This window comes from Arachis stenosperma, chromosome 1 (assembly GCF_014773155.1).
Source record: "Arachis stenosperma cultivar V10309 chromosome 1, arast.V10309.gnm1.PFL2, whole genome shotgun sequence".
NCBI lineage: Eukaryota > Viridiplantae > Streptophyta > Magnoliopsida > Fabales > Fabaceae > Arachis > Arachis stenosperma.
This window is the reverse complement of record NC_080377.1, coordinates 61,690,604-61,709,966: the sequence shown is the minus strand read 5'-3', so window position 1 is coordinate 61,709,966 and position 19,363 is coordinate 61,690,604. Positions and strand designations below refer to the sequence as shown.

The window sequence follows — 19,363 nt, the reverse complement described above, 5'->3', positions numbered from 1 at the left end:
AAGTGCTTGTTGGGAGGCAACCCAATTTTATTTATCTAATTTTTATTTTATTCTACTTTATTGTTATTTTGTGTTTTATTAGGTACATGATCATGAGGAGTCACAAAAAAATCATAAAAATTAAAAACAGAATCAAAAATAGCAGAAGAAAAAATTCACACCCTGGAGGACGCACAGGCTGGCGTTCAACGCCAGTAAGATGCATCTGGCTGGCGTTCAACGCCAGAACAGAGCATCATTCTGGCGCTGAACTCCAGAAACAAGCAACATTCTGGCGTTGAACGCCAGGAATGTGCCCAGAGAGGAAAAACTGGCGCTGAACGCCAGTAACAAGCATGAAACTGGCGTTCAACGCCAGAAACATGCTTTACATGGGCGTTGAACGCCCAGAATGTGCACCAATGGGCGTTTAAACGCCAGAATGATGCACGAAGGCATTTTACATGCCTATTTGGTGCAGGGATGGAATTCCTTGACACCTCAGGATCTGTGGATCCCACAGGATCACCTCAGGATCTGTGGACCCCACAGGATCCCCACCTAACAAATTCCCACCTTACCTCATAATCCTAATTACACTCTCCTAATCCTATTTCACTCTTCCCCATGTCACACTTCCCAACAACTTTCACCAATCACCTCAATTCTTCTTCCCAATTACCCCATTCACCACTCACATCCATCCACTCTTCCCCATAAACCCCACCTACCTTCAAAAATTCAAAACCAATTTCCCCCCCCCCCATTCCCACCCTAAATAGCCGAACACACCCTCCCCCCTCTCCCTATAAATACCCTTCCATTCTACTTCATTTTCACACAACACAACCCCTTCTTCTCCCCCTTGGCCGAACCATCACTTCCCCTTCTCTACCATATTTTCTTCTTCTTCTTCTATTCTTTCTTCTCTTGCTCGAGGGCGAGCAATAATTTAAGTTTGGTGTGGTAAAAGCATAAGATTTTTGTTTTTTCCATTACCATCAATGGCACCTAAGGCCGGAGTATCCTCTAGAAAAGGAAAAGGGAAGACAAAAGCTTCCACCTCCGAGTCATGGGAGATGGAAAGATTCATCTCCAAGAGCCATCAAGACCACTTCTATGATGTTGTGGCAAAGAAGAAGGTGATCCCTGAGGTCCCTTTCAAGCTCAAGAAAAATGAGTATCCGGAGATCCGACATGAAGTCCGAAGAAGAGGTTGGGAAGTCCTAACCAACCCCATGCAACAAGTCGGAATCTTAATGGTTCAAGAGTTCTATGCCAATGCATGGATCACTAGGGACCATGATCAAGGTATGAACCTGAGTCCAAAGAATTATCTCACAATGGTTCGGGGGAAATACTTGGATTTTAGTCCGAAAAATGTGAGGTTGGCGTTTCACTTGCCCATGATGCAAGGAGATGAACGCCCCTACACTAGAAGGGTCAACTTTGATCAAAGGTTGGACCAAGTCCTTATGGACATTTGTGTGGAAGGAGCTCAATGGAAGAGAGTCTCCAAAGGCAAGCCAGTCCAACTAAGAAGACTGGACCTCAAGCCCATAGCTAGAGGATGGTTGGAGTTCATTCAATGCTCCATCATTCCTACTAGCAACCGATCTGAAGTTACTGTGGATCGGGCCATCATGATTCATGGCATCATGATTGGAGAGGATGTAGAAAGTTCATGAGGTCATCTCCAATGAAATCTACAAAATAGCCGACAAGCCTTCACCCATGGCACGGCTAGCTTTTCCTCACCTTATTTGCCATCTATGTTACTCAGCTGGAGTCCTCATAGAAGGAGACATCCTCATTGAAGAGGATAAGCCCATCACCAAGAAGAGGATGGAGCAAGCAAGAGAGATCCCTCACGGTTCTCAAGAGATGCATGAGGAAGCTCATCATCAAGAAATCCCTGAGATGCCTCAAGGGATGCACTTTCCTCCAAACAACTATTGGGAACAACTCAACACTTCCTTAGAAGGTTTGAGCCACAATGTTGAACAATTAAGGGTGGAACATCATGAGCACTCCATCATTCTCCAAGAAATAAGAGAAGATCAAAGAGCAATGAGGGAGGAGCAACAAAGGCAAGGAAGGGACATAGAAGAGCTTAAGGACATTGTTGGACCTTCAAGAAGAAGACGCCACTAGAGGTGGATTCATTCCTTGTTCTTTATTTCTTTCTGTTTTTCGGTTTTTAATGTTGTGTTTATCTATGTTTTGTGTCTTTACTTCATGATCATTAGTATGTAACCATGTCTTAAAGCTATGAATAAAATCCATTAATCCTTCACCTCTCTTAAATAAAAAATGTTTTAATTCAAAAGAACAAGAAGTACATGAATTTCGAATTTATCCTTGAATTTAATTTAATTATATTGATGTGGTGACAATACTTTTTGTTTTCTGAATGAATGATTGAACAGTGCATAATTTTGATCTTGTTGTTCATGAATGTTAAAATTGTTGGCTCTTGAAAGAATGATGAACAAAGAGAAATGTTATTGAAGATCTGAAAAATCATGAAATTGATTCTTGAAGCAAGAAAAAGCAGTGAAAAAGAAGAAGCTTGTGAAAAAAAAATGGCGAAAAAAAATTTAGAAAGAAAAAGAAAAAGCAAGCAGAAAAAGCCAATAGCCCTTAAAACCAAAAGGCAAGGGTAAAAAGGATCCAAGGCTTTGAGCATCAATGGATAGGAGGGCCCAAGGAAATTAAATCCAGGCCTAAGCGGCTAAATCAAGCTGTCCCTAACCATGTGCTTGTGTCATGAAGGTCCAAGTGAAAAGCTTGAGACTGAGTGGTTAAAGTCGTGATCCAAAGCAAAAGAGTGTGCTTAAGAGCTCTGGACACCACTAACTGGGGACTCTAGCAAAGCTGAGTCACAATCTGAAAAGGTTCACCCAGTCATGTGTCTGTGGCATTTATGTATCCGGTGGTAATACTGGAAAACAAAGTGCTTAGGGCCACAGCCAAGACTCATTAGTAGCTGTGTTCAAGAATCAACATGCTTAACTAGGAAAGTCAATAACACTATCCGAAATTCTAAGTTCCTAGAGAAGCCAATCATTCTAAACTTCAAAGGAAAAAGTGAGATGCCAAAACTGTTCAGAAGCAAAAAGCTACAAGTCCCGCTCATCTAATTATAATTAATATTCATTGATATTCTGGAATTTATAGTATATTCTCTTCTTTTTATCCTATTTGATTTTCAGTTGCTTGGGGACAAGCAACAATTTAAGTTTGGTGTTGTGATGAGCGGATAATTTATACGCTTTTTGGCATTGTTTTTAGGTAGTTTTTAGTAAGTTCAAGCTACTTTTAGGGATGTTTTCATTAGTTTTTATGTTAAATTCACATTTCTGGACTATACTATGAGTTGGTGTGTTTTTCTGTGATTTCAAGTAATTTCTGGCTGAAATTGAGGGACTTGAGCAAAACTCTGAAAAAGGCTGACAAAAAGGACTGCTGATGCTGTTGGAATCTGACCTCCCTGCACTCAAAATAGATTTTCTGGAGCTACAGAACTCCAAATGGCGCGCTCTCAACGGCGTTGGAAAGTAGACATCCAGAGCTTTCCAGCAATATATAATAGTCCATACTTTATTCGGAATATGACGACGTAACTTGGCGTTGAACGCCAAGTACATGCTGCTGTCTGGAGTTAAACGCCAGAAAAACGTCATGATCCGGAGTTGAACGCCCAAAACACATCATAACTCGGAGTTCAACTCCAAGAGAAGCCTCAGCTCGTGGATTGATCAAGCTCAGCCCAAACATACACCAAGTGGGCCCCGGAAGTGGATTTATGCATCAATTACTTACTCATGTAAACCCTAGGAGCTAGTTTATTATAAATAGAACATTTAACTATTGTATTAGACATCTTTTGACAGTTTAATCTCTTGAATGTTTAGCCTTTGATTATTCGGTCTCTTGATCACTCAGGGGGCTGGCCATTCGGCCATGCCTGAACCTGTTACTTATGCATTTTCAACGGTGGAGTTTCTGCACACCATAGATTAAGGGTGTGGAGCTCTGCTGTACCTCAAGTTTCAATACAATTACTATTACTTTTTATTCAATTCTCTCTTATTCTTATTCCAAGATATTCATTCGCACCCAAGAACATGATGAATGTGATGATTATATGACGCTCATCATCATTCTCACCTATAAACGCGCGTGATTGACAACCACCTCCGTTCTACATGCAACCGAGCTTGAATGTGTATCTCTTAGATTCCCCAACAGAATCTTCGTGGTATAAGCTAGATAGATGGCGGCATTCATGAGGATCCGGAAAGTCTCACCTTGTCTGTGGTATTCCGAGTAGGATCCTGGGAATCCGGAAAGTCTAACCTTGTCTGTGGTATTCCGAGTAGGATTCCGGTAATGAATGACTGTGACGTGCTTCAGACTCGCAAGTGTTGGGCGTTAGTGACAGACGCAAAAGAATCAAGGGATTCTATTCCAGTAGGAGCGGGAACCAACCAGTGATTAGTCGTGCTGTGACAGAGCGCGTGAGCGTAGTTTTCACTGCGAGGATGGGATGTAGCCTTCGGCCAGTGTGATGCCTCCAGACGATTAGCCATGCGAGTGACAGCGCAGAGGACAATTTTCCAGAGAGGATACAAAGTAGCCATCGTCGAACGGTGAACCCCTATACACAGCTTGCCATGGAAAGAAGTAAGAAGGATTGAGTTGAAGCAATAGGAAAGTAGGCGTTCTTGAGCCATACAGTATCTCCATTCGCTTATCTGAAATTCCCACCAATGAATCTGCATAAGTATTCTATCCCTTTTATTATTTCTATTTTCTTATTTCTATTTTCGAAACCATAAACAAATTTAATCTGCCTAACTGAGATTTACAAGGTGACCATAGCTTGCTTCATACCAACAATCTCTGTGGGATCGACCCTTACTCACGTAAGGTTTATTACTTGGACGACCCAGTACACTTGCTGGTTAGTTGAACGGAGTTGTGAATTCAACTGGTGCCATAATAATGATTTCATACAAATACAAAGAATATGGATCACAATTTCGTCCACCAACCGGCATGGCACAATTCTTCTAGAATTCAGATCCTTGAATTCCCTTAGCTTCAAGATGACGAAAATGTCCTCCTGACCATGTATCATGCACCTTAGTTCTTCTTCTTGTGCATTCCATTATTTTGGTACAACTCTGTTTGACCATATACAAGATTTTCTTTCTAATATCTCACGAACACCATTCGTATTATTCATTCATATTTTGAGCTTAATGTCTTTTTGAAAATTAACTAGAGCCTATATTAGTATTGTGTATGAATCCTAGCTGTAACCATCCAGACGTTGATCCCTTAGATCAAAACTTTTGGACGCGGAAGGTGAAACATGTAAGTGTGCGCCATCCAGAGGAGTTTTGGTGCTTTAAATTCTTGCCGACCGTAATGCCTATGAGTAAGTTAACAGTCTAGAATGCCCCCATCTATATGGATGCCTGAATACGAAGAGAGCTATCGAATCTCGAGGGAAAGATTAACCAATGTGCCAGTAGTCATGATACCCCACTACAAGAAAAAAGGTCTGTCGGCACCCTTTTTTCTTGTCACATTTTTAAAGCGTGCCCAAAAGTGGTCTATGGGCACGCTTTTGCGAGGGTGGCCACTGATTTGTGATTTGGCCACGCTTTTTTTTGCCACGCTTAAAAAGCGTGGCCATTGAGAGAAATTGGCACGCTTTTACGAGGGTGCTCACTTACTTGAAATTTGGCCACGCTTTTTTACTGCCACCCTTGAAAAGCGTGGCAATAGAGGAAAATCAGCACGCTTTTACGAGGGTGGCCACTGATTAAAAATTTGGCCACCCTTTTCTTTTGTCACGCTTAAAAAACGTGCCCATAGAAAGAAACCGACACACTTGAAAAGCGTGGCTAGTTTGTGTTTCAATATGGTCACATTTTTAAAGCGTGCCCATATTCTATTTATTTTGACACCCCACAAAAAAACGTACCAATAGAATTTTTTCCCCCCAAATTTAATTTCCCACCGAATTTTTTTCCACCCTTAACCTTTTTTTCCTTAGTTTTCAATTTTAACCCTCAAACAACATCACACTAGTTTTAAACCTAAAAGTAACCCAGCCACCAAAGAAAATCCTAGAAGTTACCCTCCATCTTCATCGTTCATCGTTCATGGCGGCCATGCCTTTCCTCTAATCCAATGACCTTTGTCCTCATGCCTCATGTCTAAGCAAATGACCTTCGCACCAGACCCTCTCTCTGTGGAGCCCATAAACGCAACCCTCTTCCCCCTTCTCTTCCACTACCAACACCGCAAACCCTAGCTCCGCCGCTTCTTCCTCACCAAGTCAATTCTCTTTCTCATTCGCTTCTTCATCCTCCACCGCAGGAGGAAGCGGCGGCGCCACTACTACCACACCCTCCTTCGACTTTGGCTCTACACCTTCCTCCTCCGTAGCCTCTGCGCCGTCATTTTCCTTCGGTTTTGGGTCCGCGCCGACCGCATCTCGCTTGGCTTCTGCTCCAGCTCCGTCTCTGTTCAGCTCTGCTTCTTCGGCTTCCACTACGGCAGCTTCGAGTTCCGGTTCTTCCATTTTCGGTGCCGCGAGTTCAGGCTCCTCCTTGTTCTCCACACCGTCTTTTGGTGGAACTTCCTCTGCCACGACGCCGTTTGGGGCAAAACCCTCTGCTGCGATGATACCGTTTGGCGGAGCATCTTCTGCTTGACCCTCGCTATTTGGTGGAGCATCTTCGCTATTTGGCCTTCTGTCGCACCATCAAGGCAACTCTCTTGTTCTGGTGTTGAGCCTAGTGTCCTCTTTTAACTGCATTCTATAATTATTGATTTTATTGTTCTTGGATTTGTGCTTGCATTGCGAAATTGAAATTGAACATTTGTGTTTGTGTGTTTTAAGGTATTCTGTGGGTGGTTCTCATTTGCTATAAAGTGTTTTAAGGTTGTTTTGTGTGTTGGGTTAAGTTTTCTTCAAACAAAAATGGTATATGTTGTTAGCATTGGTTTTTCCATGAGAATCTGAGTCTCAGGTGAGAGAAATAGAAAAAAAGATTTGAGAAAAAAAGGTTTTTCCATGAGCATTGGTTTTTTTTCTTTGCCTTTTGACTTTTCAGTATGAATCTAGCTAAATACATACTTTTTTTCTTATCTTGACACAATTTACAGCAACTTCACCGATGCTCTCCCTTTGGTACGTGTTCTTCGTGTGATTAGATCAAATTGTAAATAATTAAAGGCCAAATATTCATGTTGGAGCTGACTGGGATGTGTGATTTTGATTTTTGATGTGTTGTTTCTGTTTTAGGTGAAGGACTGCTCTGAGAATAACAAGAGGCTTATTCACTTCTTTACTTGTGAAGTTGCATTTATTCTGCCCTGCAGAGGTCAGTAACTCTTCATAACTTAATTGTTATCAGATCTCATTATCCTTCTTGTTGCTGCAGCTGTGTTATTAGAACTCCTTTTTTTATTTTTTACTTTTTATTTCGTATCTTATCTAAAATTGTTGGTTATAATGGCTTTCCAAAAGGATTTTATCGAAATTTTCAATCATAGGCGTTCAGTTGACACTTTTCGAGACTATAAGTATCTAGGAACCCGAAACCGTGTTGATGGAACAGTTGGGGAGTAAGCAGCTCAATTATTTATCCATTATGCTTTCTTGTCCTTCTTTTCTTTTATAATAAAACTTATTTATGAACTTCTCATCATTTCTACTCTTATTCCACTGTCAGGGTACAAGTGGATGACTTTTGGAGAAACAGGTACTGCACGGTCAGCTATAGGCTCTAGTCTGATTTATTATGGAATTCCAAAGGTTAATTCTATAATATAGTCATGAACCTCAATTATTTATTTCAATACTTGGCATATATTATTACCTAACCACTGGTACGTGCATTTCCAGGGAGCTTGCATTGGCATATACTTTATTAATAGACCGGAGTGGCTCATTGTTGACCATGCTTGCGCTGCATATTTATACATATCAATGCCTTTATATGATACTCTTGGTTTGTTGATTCTATCTATTAGGTAGCATTATTTCTTTCAAAATAACCTTGGATTAATCTTCATATATAACAGCAATGAATTTTTTGCTCGATAGGTCCTGATGCTGTCAGGTATATTGTTAATCATGCTGCTGTGCAATAATATTTTATGTCTCAAACATTAAATTCGGTATGTATTGTGACCTTCAACTTAGTAAATTCACTTATATTCTGGTCTTACTTTCTCTCTTTTAATTTACCTAGCCACCACACAATCCTTTTCTTTTTATTATTTTCTATTTTATGAAAGAAACACAAAATATTTTTTTTACTATTTTTTCTTTGCACTAACATGGTGATTGTAGTTTCTTATCACCATCTGTAGTTACTAATGATTTATAATTTTATTTATTAAAGAAGCATCATTTATGATTTCATTGCTAAGTACTTGTTACCACTTGCCTTTTTCTGCCTTGGATGTAGGGAAGCAGTAATCTTCAGCCCTTTAGCCCACCAAAACCTGATGATGTTACAACTATTTGCTATACAAGTGGTACAACTGGAACCCCAAAGGTGAGTAGGTTCTTGCCAAATTACTTTTTTTGTTTATGGTAGATGTTGTGTGCATGAAATGCTTTCCTTGGTAATGGTCACTTTATAGAACATTCTTCATTTATCCTTCTGCTAAACGGATTCTCTTCAGGGGGCTGTCTTGACCCATGCAAACTTCATTGCAAATGTTGCTGGGACCACTATGGATGAAAAATTTGGCCCTTCTGATGTGTGAATTCATTTTGAATGCCTACGTCATATTGTACAGTAGTTATTGTCATATTTTGGCTCATAAAATATTCTAAATGTTCTTGCTCTGGATTCCTTTTTATTTTCAGTTATATATCATATCTCCCTTTAGCACACATTTATGAGCGGACAAACCAAGTCATGCATGTACATTTTGATGAGACTCAGATCACACATCTGCCAAAAGAGGTCCAGAAGATATTGAGGTTAGAACATGGCTTCAATTGGGGTGTTAGAGATGCTTGGAAACCCCATCAAGTTGAGTGGTGCAACAAGGTCAGCACCATCAGCTTCTAGCCCTGCCACCTTCGAGACTGTGGCTCTCTTTGGTAAGAAGAAGGCAGCACCACCTCCTCCTTCAAAGAAAGTTGCTGCTGCTGTCACTCCTGCCAATGATGAACTCGCCAAGTGGTATGGTAAGTGGTTGCTCCTATCTTCACATCCTTTCCTTCTTTTGTTATTTACCATATCTAATCTAGTTACTAGAAAAACTTCTACATGAACTAATTTTTATTAAATTATAAGTATTCTTTAAGCGAAAATTCAGTATAGAATATGCAAATAAACTGAGAGAACCAAAGTAGCTAACAAGTCCATAGAGTATAGACATGGTTGTGTTCTTTTGACAATGTAATTTGTTGAAATATGGTAACAGAGAAAGGAAGAGAAGGAACTAACATAGTTTGACTTAGCAGTAAGAGGAGGGTAACTTATTGCTATAGCCTATAATCTCCTAATTAGTCCTAATTAAGTTCTTGTAATGAACTAACAAAGTTTTTTTTATATACTCTAGTTGTACAATTCAAGGTAGGAAACTAGTTTCTGATCATTGCTTCCATTTGGTGACAGGTCCTGACAGAAAGATCTTCTTGCCAGAGGGTCTCTTGGACCGATCCAAGATCCCACCATACTTGACTGGAGAAGTGCCCGGAGAGTATGTGGATTCTTTTCTAGCTAGTCCCCTTTGAATCCCAAACATTGTGAAACTTTGACTTGTTTTGCTTAAATTTTCTTTGATATTTGTTGATGCAGCTATGGTTATGATCCTTTTGGTCTCAGCAAGAAGCCGGAGGACTTTGCCAAGTATGTCTTAACACTTTTTTTCAAACTTGATATATATCCTTTTGGTCCCATTAGTTTACGAACTGCTTTAAATACATTTATTATTTGAAGTATACTGGTTGATCCCTTTTTTCTGATGTTAAATTGCTCTCTAGTATGCTTGGCAAGTAAATTCACTTTATTGAATGGGAATGATCATCTTTCTTGTTCAAGAATTGGTTTCAAGTAGAAAATAAATGTATAAATGCATGCATTAAAAGATGAACAAAGAACTATATCTCTGTTCTCTCCTTGTTTAAGTGAATGCTCATTAGCTCAGGAGCTTGTGTTGGAAAATTTACTCGTAATTAATGAGACTGAGCTTATATTTATGCAGTATAATTGAATGGTTTTGCAGGATTCTGGCTGAAGTTGAAAACCTTGCTGCTAATTGTAATGAGACTGAGCTTAAGTTGTATTATTTCTGATTTTTTTTCAATTTTTAGTTTTGAATTCGAACTCAAGATTTATTTTGTATTTGAGTATTAGTTTTTTAATGTATAAAACAATTATCGCAAAAATTATGTCACTAATTATTATTTGATTTATGTTGTACTAAAAGTTGCATACTATATTTGTAGGTTTGGTAATAAAAAAAAGATTGAAAATTTATATTTTGTAGGTAAAAATAAGAAAAAGAATTTTTTTTTAAATTTTATAAAGCTATTGCCACGCTTTTAAAGTGTGGCCGTATAACTGGCTATCATCACGCTTTAAAAAGTGTAGTCATATCTTTTCCTATTGGCACGTTTTTAAAGAGTACCCAAAACAATCATTCTGGGACGTTTTAAAAGCATGGTGATATGTGCACTTTTCGGCACGCTTTTTAAGCATACTTATAGGTTAAGACTTATGGCCACGCTTTTAAGCGTGGCAAGAAATGAAAGCGTGCCAACAAAAAAAGCGTGTCGATAGATCCACAAAAGTGTGGCGATAGAGCAATCGGCACGCTGGCAGATGTGACCCTTTCAAAAGCGTGCCGAAAGCTCAAAAAACGTGGCGAAAAGCTATCGGCACGTTTTTTTGCACTTTTCGGTACGCTTTTAAAGCGTGGCAGAAAGCTTATTTTCTTGTAGTGCCCAAACTTAATTAACTACTCGAAATTATTGCGATGCATTATCAAAGGGTTTTAGGATATGCATGAATACAACATCGTGAAATGGTGATTGACGCCTGACTAGAAAGTCTCTGAGTATTGCTTGGATGATCAAAGAGAAAGAACTGTTGAGTAAGTTAAGGGCTTAAATTGGGTGTTGAAAAAGTAGATGTAGGTGTCAAATTGAACCAATTACAAATTACAAGAGGTCGTAAGGTTGAGAACTTAGGGAGCGCAATAATGGTGATAAGGAGCTACTAAGAGTATTGAAGCCTGTTGAATGAAGTAGATACCAAGAGAGAATTCTGTGTCAAAATCAGAAGTTGAGGCAAAAAAAAACTATTATTCGAAGCTGACAAGAGAGGATTTTCGAATTTACCTTAAAATTACTAAAACGTACCACAAATCGAAGATGGTATTTTTGAGCAGCCAGAAGTGAAGAACGAAGTGGCAATCTATGTGATTACGTATTTGATGCATGAGAAAGAAAATAAATACCACCAAAAATCATTCGGAATGCTGCAACCACTGAAAGTTCTACACCAAAAGTAAGGAAGAGTAGTTGTTGATTTCGTATTAGATCGCCGAGGTCTGGGACAGAAAGTGAGGCGTCACGGTGTGCTAAATGCCTTTGAATTGATCGAAAACTAGAGCATCAAATAATTTAGTTCCTAAATTTGATAGCCGAGACAATGGAGAAAAACTACGCAAGTTCGAGTTAAGATTCTCACTACAGAAAGCAGACAGAAAAGTTATGTGGACCTGAATTAATAGCAAGAATGGACTATTTCAGATTCTGAATTGGGCCAATGGCATATCGGATAACTCTATCCCAACAACTTTCAAACCGATATGACGTATTTCATGTCTCAATTTTAGGAGAACACTTCTAGTGTCAATCACGTATTAGAACATGAACCCGTCCAACTAAGAGAAAATTTAACACTTCAAGTAACCTCAGTTAGAATATATAATAAGACACCATTGCCAAGAAGCTATGTAGAGGAGGAGTTACATTAGTAGAAAATGCTGAGAGTGGAGCTGGAAGTGAGAAACATACTTGGGCACTGAAGTCAGATATGCAGGAGAACTACCCACACCCCTTTTCAGGTAACTGAATTTGAATTTTGAGGGCAAAATTCTTAATTAGGTGGGTAGGATGTAAACCCCATAAAATTAGTAAATAATTAATCAATAAATTAATTTTTCATGAAAGAAATTGGAAATAAAAGTTTTATAGTTTAATTGGATAGAGCTAATTAAAATAAGAATTTTGACACTAATTTCAAAGAATTCGGCCCAAAATTGGGCCGAACCGGACAAACCAGTAGAACCGGACCCAAGCCAGGCCTGTGGGCCCAACGACTCATTAAATAAATGAACATCAGCTCCATCCCTTCCCATTTCTGCATGCAAAATGAGATGGGAAGCAAGCAAAAATGGGGAAGAACACCTTAAGTTCCCAAACCCTTGATTTCCATTGAAATCCATGCAATTTTTTATCCAAAGCTCCAATCGCCGCATCGTTTGCAGCCACACGACCACAGCGTCGAGTTCTACAAAGCCCAAAATATTGAGGTAAGGAAGCCACGTTTTCTTCCTCAATTTCTTTACCTTCAGTTTCAAAATTTATGAACAAAGGTAATGAAAAGTTTTGAATTTTGGTGTTTAGGCTCGAATTAGTTTGAGGAGAACGTTCAATCTTGCTTCTTTGGTGCTTGAGTAAGGTGGAAATTCTAGAACCTTAGCTAGTTCCTTAATTTAGTATGTTAGGTATTGAATTCTGGGTATAAATGTGTGATATATTGATGCCAAGGCATCTTAGGCTAGTTTCACTAGCATTTTTCTGTTAGTTTTAGTTGTTTTATGCATTTTCTTGAGCTTAAAGTAACCAAGAATGATTAAATGAACAACAAAGTAATGAATCGTCCAAGAAGTATAATTTTTATGCAATTTCCATGAGTTTTAGTTATATTACTTGAATGCTATGAATGGATTATTTCTCATGAAATTTTGCAAGACTTTGATGCAATTGTTTGGATGATTTCAGGGAAGAAGAGGCTAGGCAAGGAAGCAACAAAATCAATAAAGAAAGCTTGAAGATCACATGTGCCAAGCCATATGATGCTGAAACTGGCGTTTAACCTCCAGTTTAACCTCAAACTGGAAGTTAAACGCCAGAATAAGAAATGCACCAAAGCTGAAAAGTGGCGTTTAACCTTCAGTTTAAGGTCAAACTGAAGGCTAAACGCCAGAATCATGGAAGCTGAGAAAAGAGGAAACTGGCATTTAACCTCCAGTTTAAGGTCAAACTGAAGGTTAACCGCCAGAATGAGAATGGCACCAAGGGAGTATTTCCACGTTTAACCTCCAGTTTGACCTCAAACTGGAGGTTAAACGTGTTCGAACCTCATTATGCACCAGGAAGCCATTTCCACGTTTAAGCTCCAGTTTGACCTCAAACTGGAGCTTAAACGTGTTCGACATTTTTGCTCCTCCAGGGTTGCCTTCTCATTTTCCACGTTTAACCTCCAGTTTGACCTCAAACTGGAGGTTAAACGTGTTCGACCCATTCACACTCTTGGGCTAGTTTCTTCATTTCCACGTTTAACCTCCAGTTTAACCTCAAACTGGAGGTTAAACGTGTTCGACTCAAATTGCCTCCAGGGGTTGCTTTCTTCAATTCCACGTTTAAGCTTTAGTTTAACCTTAAACTAAAGCTTAAACGTGTTCGACCTATACACAACCCATAGTTGCTTTCTTCCATTTCCACGTTTAAGCTTCAGTTTAACCTTAAACTGAAACTTAAACTTCAACTTAAACGCCACTCTTTTAAAGGGTTTCTGGGCCAAAAATATTGAAGTTTAAGTTAGCATTTGAGCACAATTATTAACTTAAATGTATTATGGTATGAAACCCAATTGAATATCATGGTTTATGGGATTGGGCCGGAAGAATTGATGAGTCTGGAGCATCCATTTGTTGAGTCTTGTGTCATTACTTGTTTATCACTAAGTTTGCTCAATGAATGTTACAGATTTGAATCACAGCCTCATCAGGATTATGGACCATAAACCCAAAAGCAAAAGGAATTCAGGGAAAGGCCTCAAAGCCCAAGAAACACAACAGAAGCTCAATTTAGAAAGTGTATAAATAGGATAGAATTTAAGTTAGTTGACACTTTTACACTTTAGAACTTTCATCAGTTTTGTAATTGAATTCTGAGCAATGAATCACTAAACCCCTTTCATTGGGTTAGGGAGCTCTATTGTAATTCAATGAATCAATAATAGTTTTTTCTTCTTCTTCAATCTTTTCTCTTGAATTTTGTTAGAAAGCTTCTCGATCTAATTCCATTGGGTAGTTGTCTTGGGAAAGAAACTACCCATAATTGGAATCCTTCGGAACCTTGGGAAAGGAATGGAGGATTCATGCTAGAGAAGCTTTCTCACAGTGAATTGGATTGGGGTTTGGATGGATATTGTGACATGTAATCCTACCAAATTGTGGTTCATGAAACTGTGTGGTATAATCAGTGATCGAGCATCATCTCTTCTTATGAACATTTAAACCAAGGGATTGGGAATTTGTTTGTTTTTAGAGAGAATTGGTGAGCCAAGGAATTGGGATCCAATCATATAAGATTGCCAAGCAAGATTCAATGAATGCATTGGTTGAGGAAGAGATGAAAATGTTTTGATTCGGAGATTTCAATATCTCCTGACCCCAATGAACTCCCCATCTCTGATCTACCTTTTCTTTTACATTCTGCAAATTTCAATTCATGCAAATCCTCCCCAATTCCCTTTTAAATTCAGCAATTTACTTTCTAGCACCTTAATTCTAGCAATTTAAGTTTATGCAATTTCAATTCCTTGCAATTTACGTTTCCTGCCACATTTACTTATTGCAATTCTCATCCAAAAGTTGATTCCGCTCAACTAAACAAACTTCTAATTCGAATTGCTCATTCAACCAATCCTTGTGGGATTCGACCTCACTCTATTGTGAGTTTTTACTTGACGATAACCGGTGCACTTGCCGGAAGGAATTTTTTCCGATTGTGCAATTTCCAAAAAGCATAGCATCAAGTTTATGCTACATCAAGTTTATGGAGCCGTTGCCGGGGATTGGTTTTCGATTGACAATTCTCAAATTGGAAGTTAACTAGATTGAGCATTTTTCTTGTTTTTGTTAATTCAGTTCAAGTTACTTGTTGAATTTTAATTCCTGCACTCTGTTATTTGCTTTTTCTTTCTTTATGCCTTTAAATTCAAGCAACTAACTCACTGACCCACTAACTATTTGAATTAATTCCTCAACTGCTCTAACCATACTCTTCCATTTACCAAGAGTATTCCACTTGTTTGTTGCTTGTGGTGTGTTCTTGTATGACAGGTAGAAGAGGAGAGATATCAACTCCTCCATATACCGAACCAGAGAGGACCCTTCATAGACGTAGAAGGGACGCAAGAGGGAAGAGAGTATTGAGAGAGGAAGAATCTGAAGGAGAATCTGAGGACAACTTTGAGGAAGCTCTAGATCTCAACATGGATAGAGAATTTCACAACCATGAGAGGGTTGATGGAAACAATGCCATTCCTGAGAGAAGGGTTCTTGGTTCATACATAAACCCAACCTCTGGGAATTGTGGTAGCAGCATTCAGAAACCACCCATTCAGGCCAACAATTTTGAACTCAAACCACAGCTAATATCACTGGTGGAGAATCATTGTTCATTTGGTGGGAGTGCTAATGAAGACCCAAACCAACATCTCACAAAATTCTTGAGAATTTGCGACACTGTGAAGTCCAATGGAGTCCAGGAAGATGCCTATAAACTGCTCTTGTTCCCATTTTCACTTAGGGATAAGGCAGCTAAGTGGCTGGAATCATTCCCAAGGGACAGCCTAACAACCTGGGATGAGGTGGAAAGCAAGTTTCTGGCACGTTTCTACCCCCCACAAAAGGTCAATAGGCTTCGGTCTGAGGTTCAAACTTTTAGACAACAAGATGGTGAGACGCTCTACGAGTCATGGGAGAGGTTCAAAGAATTGACAAGGAAATGTCCACCAAACATGTTCCCTGACTGGGTGCAATTGCATATTTTCTATGATGGACTTTCTTATGAATCAAGGAAGGCTGTAGACCATTCATCAGGAGGTTCATTGAACAGGAAAAAGACTGTGGAAGAAGCCATTGAAGTGATTGAGACAGTGGCTGAGAATGAGTATTACTATGCTTCAGAGAGACACAACACTAAGGGAATCATGGAGCTGAACCATGTTGATGCAATTCTAGCTCAAAACAAGGTGTTTGCCAAGCAACTAGCAGAGCTCACAAGGAAATTAGACACAAAGCAAGTGGCTGCAATACACACACAAGATCAAGAGGAAGTAAGCATTGAAGGAGGTGATTGGGAAGAGGCCAACTATGTGGGAAATCAACAAAGGCAATCATATGATCCACATTCCAACACTTACAACCCAGGATGGAAAAACCACCCAAACTTTGGGTGGGGAAACCAGCAAACCCAACCACAAAACCACAAACCTTACAACCACAACCAACATAACAATTCCACATACCAAAACTCCAACCAAAGATCATACCAAGCCACACAAAACACTTACTCCCAACCACCGTATCATGGCCAAAATAATCAACCTGCCCAATCTAATCCGAACCAACAATTTCAAGATCAATTAAACAGGATAGAAGGAATACTAGCAAACATGGGTCAGGACATATGTGAGTTGAAAAGCTTCAGGGATGATGTGAGATCTACCTTAAGGGACCATGGTGAAAAACTCAAGAGGATGGAGTCTCGGGTAGGAGAGCTATCTCAACAAGCCCCCAAGTCAACTGCAGTGTTCCCTAGTGACACAGAAAAAAATCCTAAAGGGGAACAAAAGGGAGTGAGATGGGAAGAATGCAAGGTCATCACCATGTTGAAAGAAGTCTCAGAAGAAGAAGGGATCAGACCCTCAGAAAAGGAGCTAGAAGTCTTGAAAGAAGGTGTGGAAGAAGCTAAGCAGGAAAGTGAAACTGAGCAAGCCAAAGAATTGCAAAAGGAAGGCATGCTGGGAACATACATACCAAAAGCACCATTTCCTCAGAGGTTAGGAGTAGGTGAAAAAGGGAAAACATATTCAAGGTTCTTAGAGACATTTAAGTCTCTCCACATCAATATTCCCTTTCTTGAGATCCTCCAGCAGATGCCTACACATATCAAGTATTTGAAGGAATTGCTGAGCAAGAAAAGAGTTTTGAAGGGAGGACAAACTGTAATAATGAACAAAGAATGCAGTGCACTCATCAAGAAGGATACGGCCTCTAAGAAAACAGACCCAGGAAGTTTTCATATCCCCTGCATCATAGGAGAAACAAAAATTGACAGAGGATTCTGTGATCTAGGAGCTAGCATAAATGTGATGCCTCTGACTCTTATGAGGAGGCTACAACTGAATGAGGTGAGATCCACTGATGTAATCATACAACTGGCTGACAAAACTCAGAAGCAAGCTGAAGGGGTAGTTGAGAATGTGCTGGTGAAAGTGGGAAATTATTTCTTCTCCACAGACTTTGTCATTTTGGACATGGAGGAAAGCTACCTACACCCTATCATTCTGGGAAGGCCATTTCTAGCCACTGCTAGAGCGCTCATAGATGTAGAACAAGGAGAGCTAATTTTGAGAATACATGATGAACAGCTCATGTTTCATGTTTTCAAACCTGTATCTGAGCCTGAACCAGAGCCTGAAAAGCCTAAGGATGATAGTAGCCATCTGTGTTTGGAGGAAAGCAATCTAGCAGCTGAAACTCTAAAACAATCCTTTGAAGGCAAACAAGAATTGCAAGAGTTAAAGCCACAAGAATCAATAGAAACAGATCAAAAGGGCCCTCCTAGCATAAGGGTCAATGACGAAATCCTCAAGAGAGAGGGAAGAATTGGAAAGAAATTGCCAAGAGGGTGGAGAAACAAGAAAATTCCCACTGAAGGTTTCTCTCCGGGAGATAAAGTGATATCAAGTCATTATCTGCCAATCCCACCTGGCCTCAAACCCATTCCTTCTCAGCTCCCTCAAGTGTTCACAATCAAGAAAGTTCTTTCTATGGAACATTTGGAAATCATGAAGGAATCAAATGGGGATGTTTCCATAGTGAGAGGAGAGGACATCAAGCACTACAATCCACCCTAACAAGGGACAACCGTCAAGCTAGTGACGTTAAAGAAGCGCTTCATGGGAGGCAACCCATGCTTTAGTATCCTTACTCTTTATTGTTTTGCTCTGCATCTAATAAAGCATGGTTTCTTATGCATGAACTTGAATCCTCAGGAGCAACTGTTGATAAGGTACACTAAACATTGCATGTAAAATACAATTGGTCTCTAAGTTTGGTGTGCCCGAAGGCACCCCAAATCTTATTCAAATTGTATTCAATCTTTCAAGGTGCACAACCAAACATTAAGTTTGGTGTTCCTTTTGAACACAGTTAATGAAAAGCAAGAAGTTCCTTTGGATTTAGAAATTCATGACAAGTATACCATTTGCACGTTTTAATACTTTGACTTCAATTACTTTAGGTGGTAAAATTGTTTAGGATCAAAGAGCCAAAGTGACTATGATTTATTAGAATTATGCACAATTATTAAGGATAACCAACATGGATTTCATATTATCAGAAGACATTACCAAACACTAAGTTTGGTGTCCATTAATAAGTGTGCATACATGCAAAAGTCACGGCTATAAGCTCATGAAGACAATCATTGATTTACAATTCAAAAAGAATGAAAAACATGTGCAAGTACTATTCATTATTCACATGGACCGAAAAATAATAGCAAATTTGTTTGTTTGTGCAGGTACAAAAGGAAAGATAAGAATGGAGGAAGAAGACAAAGGGGGAGGAACGGTGCTTGGTCAAAAAGGAAATTGACAAGTCTTTGAGACTAACACATGGAAAAAGGAAGTTCTGCATGAAAAGATAGCTACATGTACAACCTAATGCACCCAGAATACTTCCAAGAAAGTGAAAAGCAATTCGTCCTTTTCCCTAACTCATATATTTACCATCAAGCCATACTTCACAATTCACCCTAGCCGTCCATTTTTCAAGTACATGCACTATAAAGAACCAATTAGGGAACGCGCTCCACACCACCAAATCTCCTTCTTGCACATTTCCTTTCATCATAGCACAACTCTCTCTTGCCGACAACAATCTCACCCCACTTCTTTCTTACTTCACCTTGTCAACTTTAGCTTGTCACTTGCCAAAACTAAGGAACCAATGGCAGCCTCATCTAGCCACAAAAGAAGAAAGGATAAGGAGCCAATGGAGGAGGAAAGGGAATATGATG

General features: G+C 39.4%; 2 protein-coding genes across 2 annotated transcripts; both read left to right on the top strand.

Annotated features, from left to right (window-relative positions):
* The first annotated feature begins 5,446 nt into the window (after positions 1 to 5,446).
* LOC130980317 (uncharacterized) lies at positions 5,447 to 8,969 on the top strand. Its single transcript, XM_057904012.1, has 10 exons — positions 5,447 to 5,521; positions 6,314 to 6,771; positions 7,171 to 7,195; positions 7,310 to 7,388; positions 7,740 to 7,822; positions 7,913 to 8,018; positions 8,114 to 8,187; positions 8,481 to 8,570; positions 8,701 to 8,780; positions 8,888 to 8,969. Exons 1-7 carry the CDS (start codon positions 5,447 to 5,449, stop codon positions 8,158 to 8,160), a joined length of 873 nt encoding a protein of 290 aa, XP_057759995.1. The 3' UTR covers positions 8,161 to 8,187; positions 8,481 to 8,570; positions 8,701 to 8,780; positions 8,888 to 8,969.
* Positions 8,970 to 9,012: 43 nt separating this feature from the next.
* On the top strand, positions 9,013 to 10,327 carry LOC130980311 (chlorophyll a-b binding protein CP26, chloroplastic-like). Its single transcript, XM_057904001.1, has 4 exons — positions 9,013 to 9,214; positions 9,648 to 9,732; positions 9,831 to 9,881; positions 10,258 to 10,327. Exons 1-4 carry the CDS (start codon positions 9,013 to 9,015, stop codon positions 10,325 to 10,327), a joined length of 408 nt encoding a protein of 135 aa, XP_057759984.1.
* The last annotated feature ends 9,036 nt before the right edge of the window (positions 10,328 to 19,363 follow it).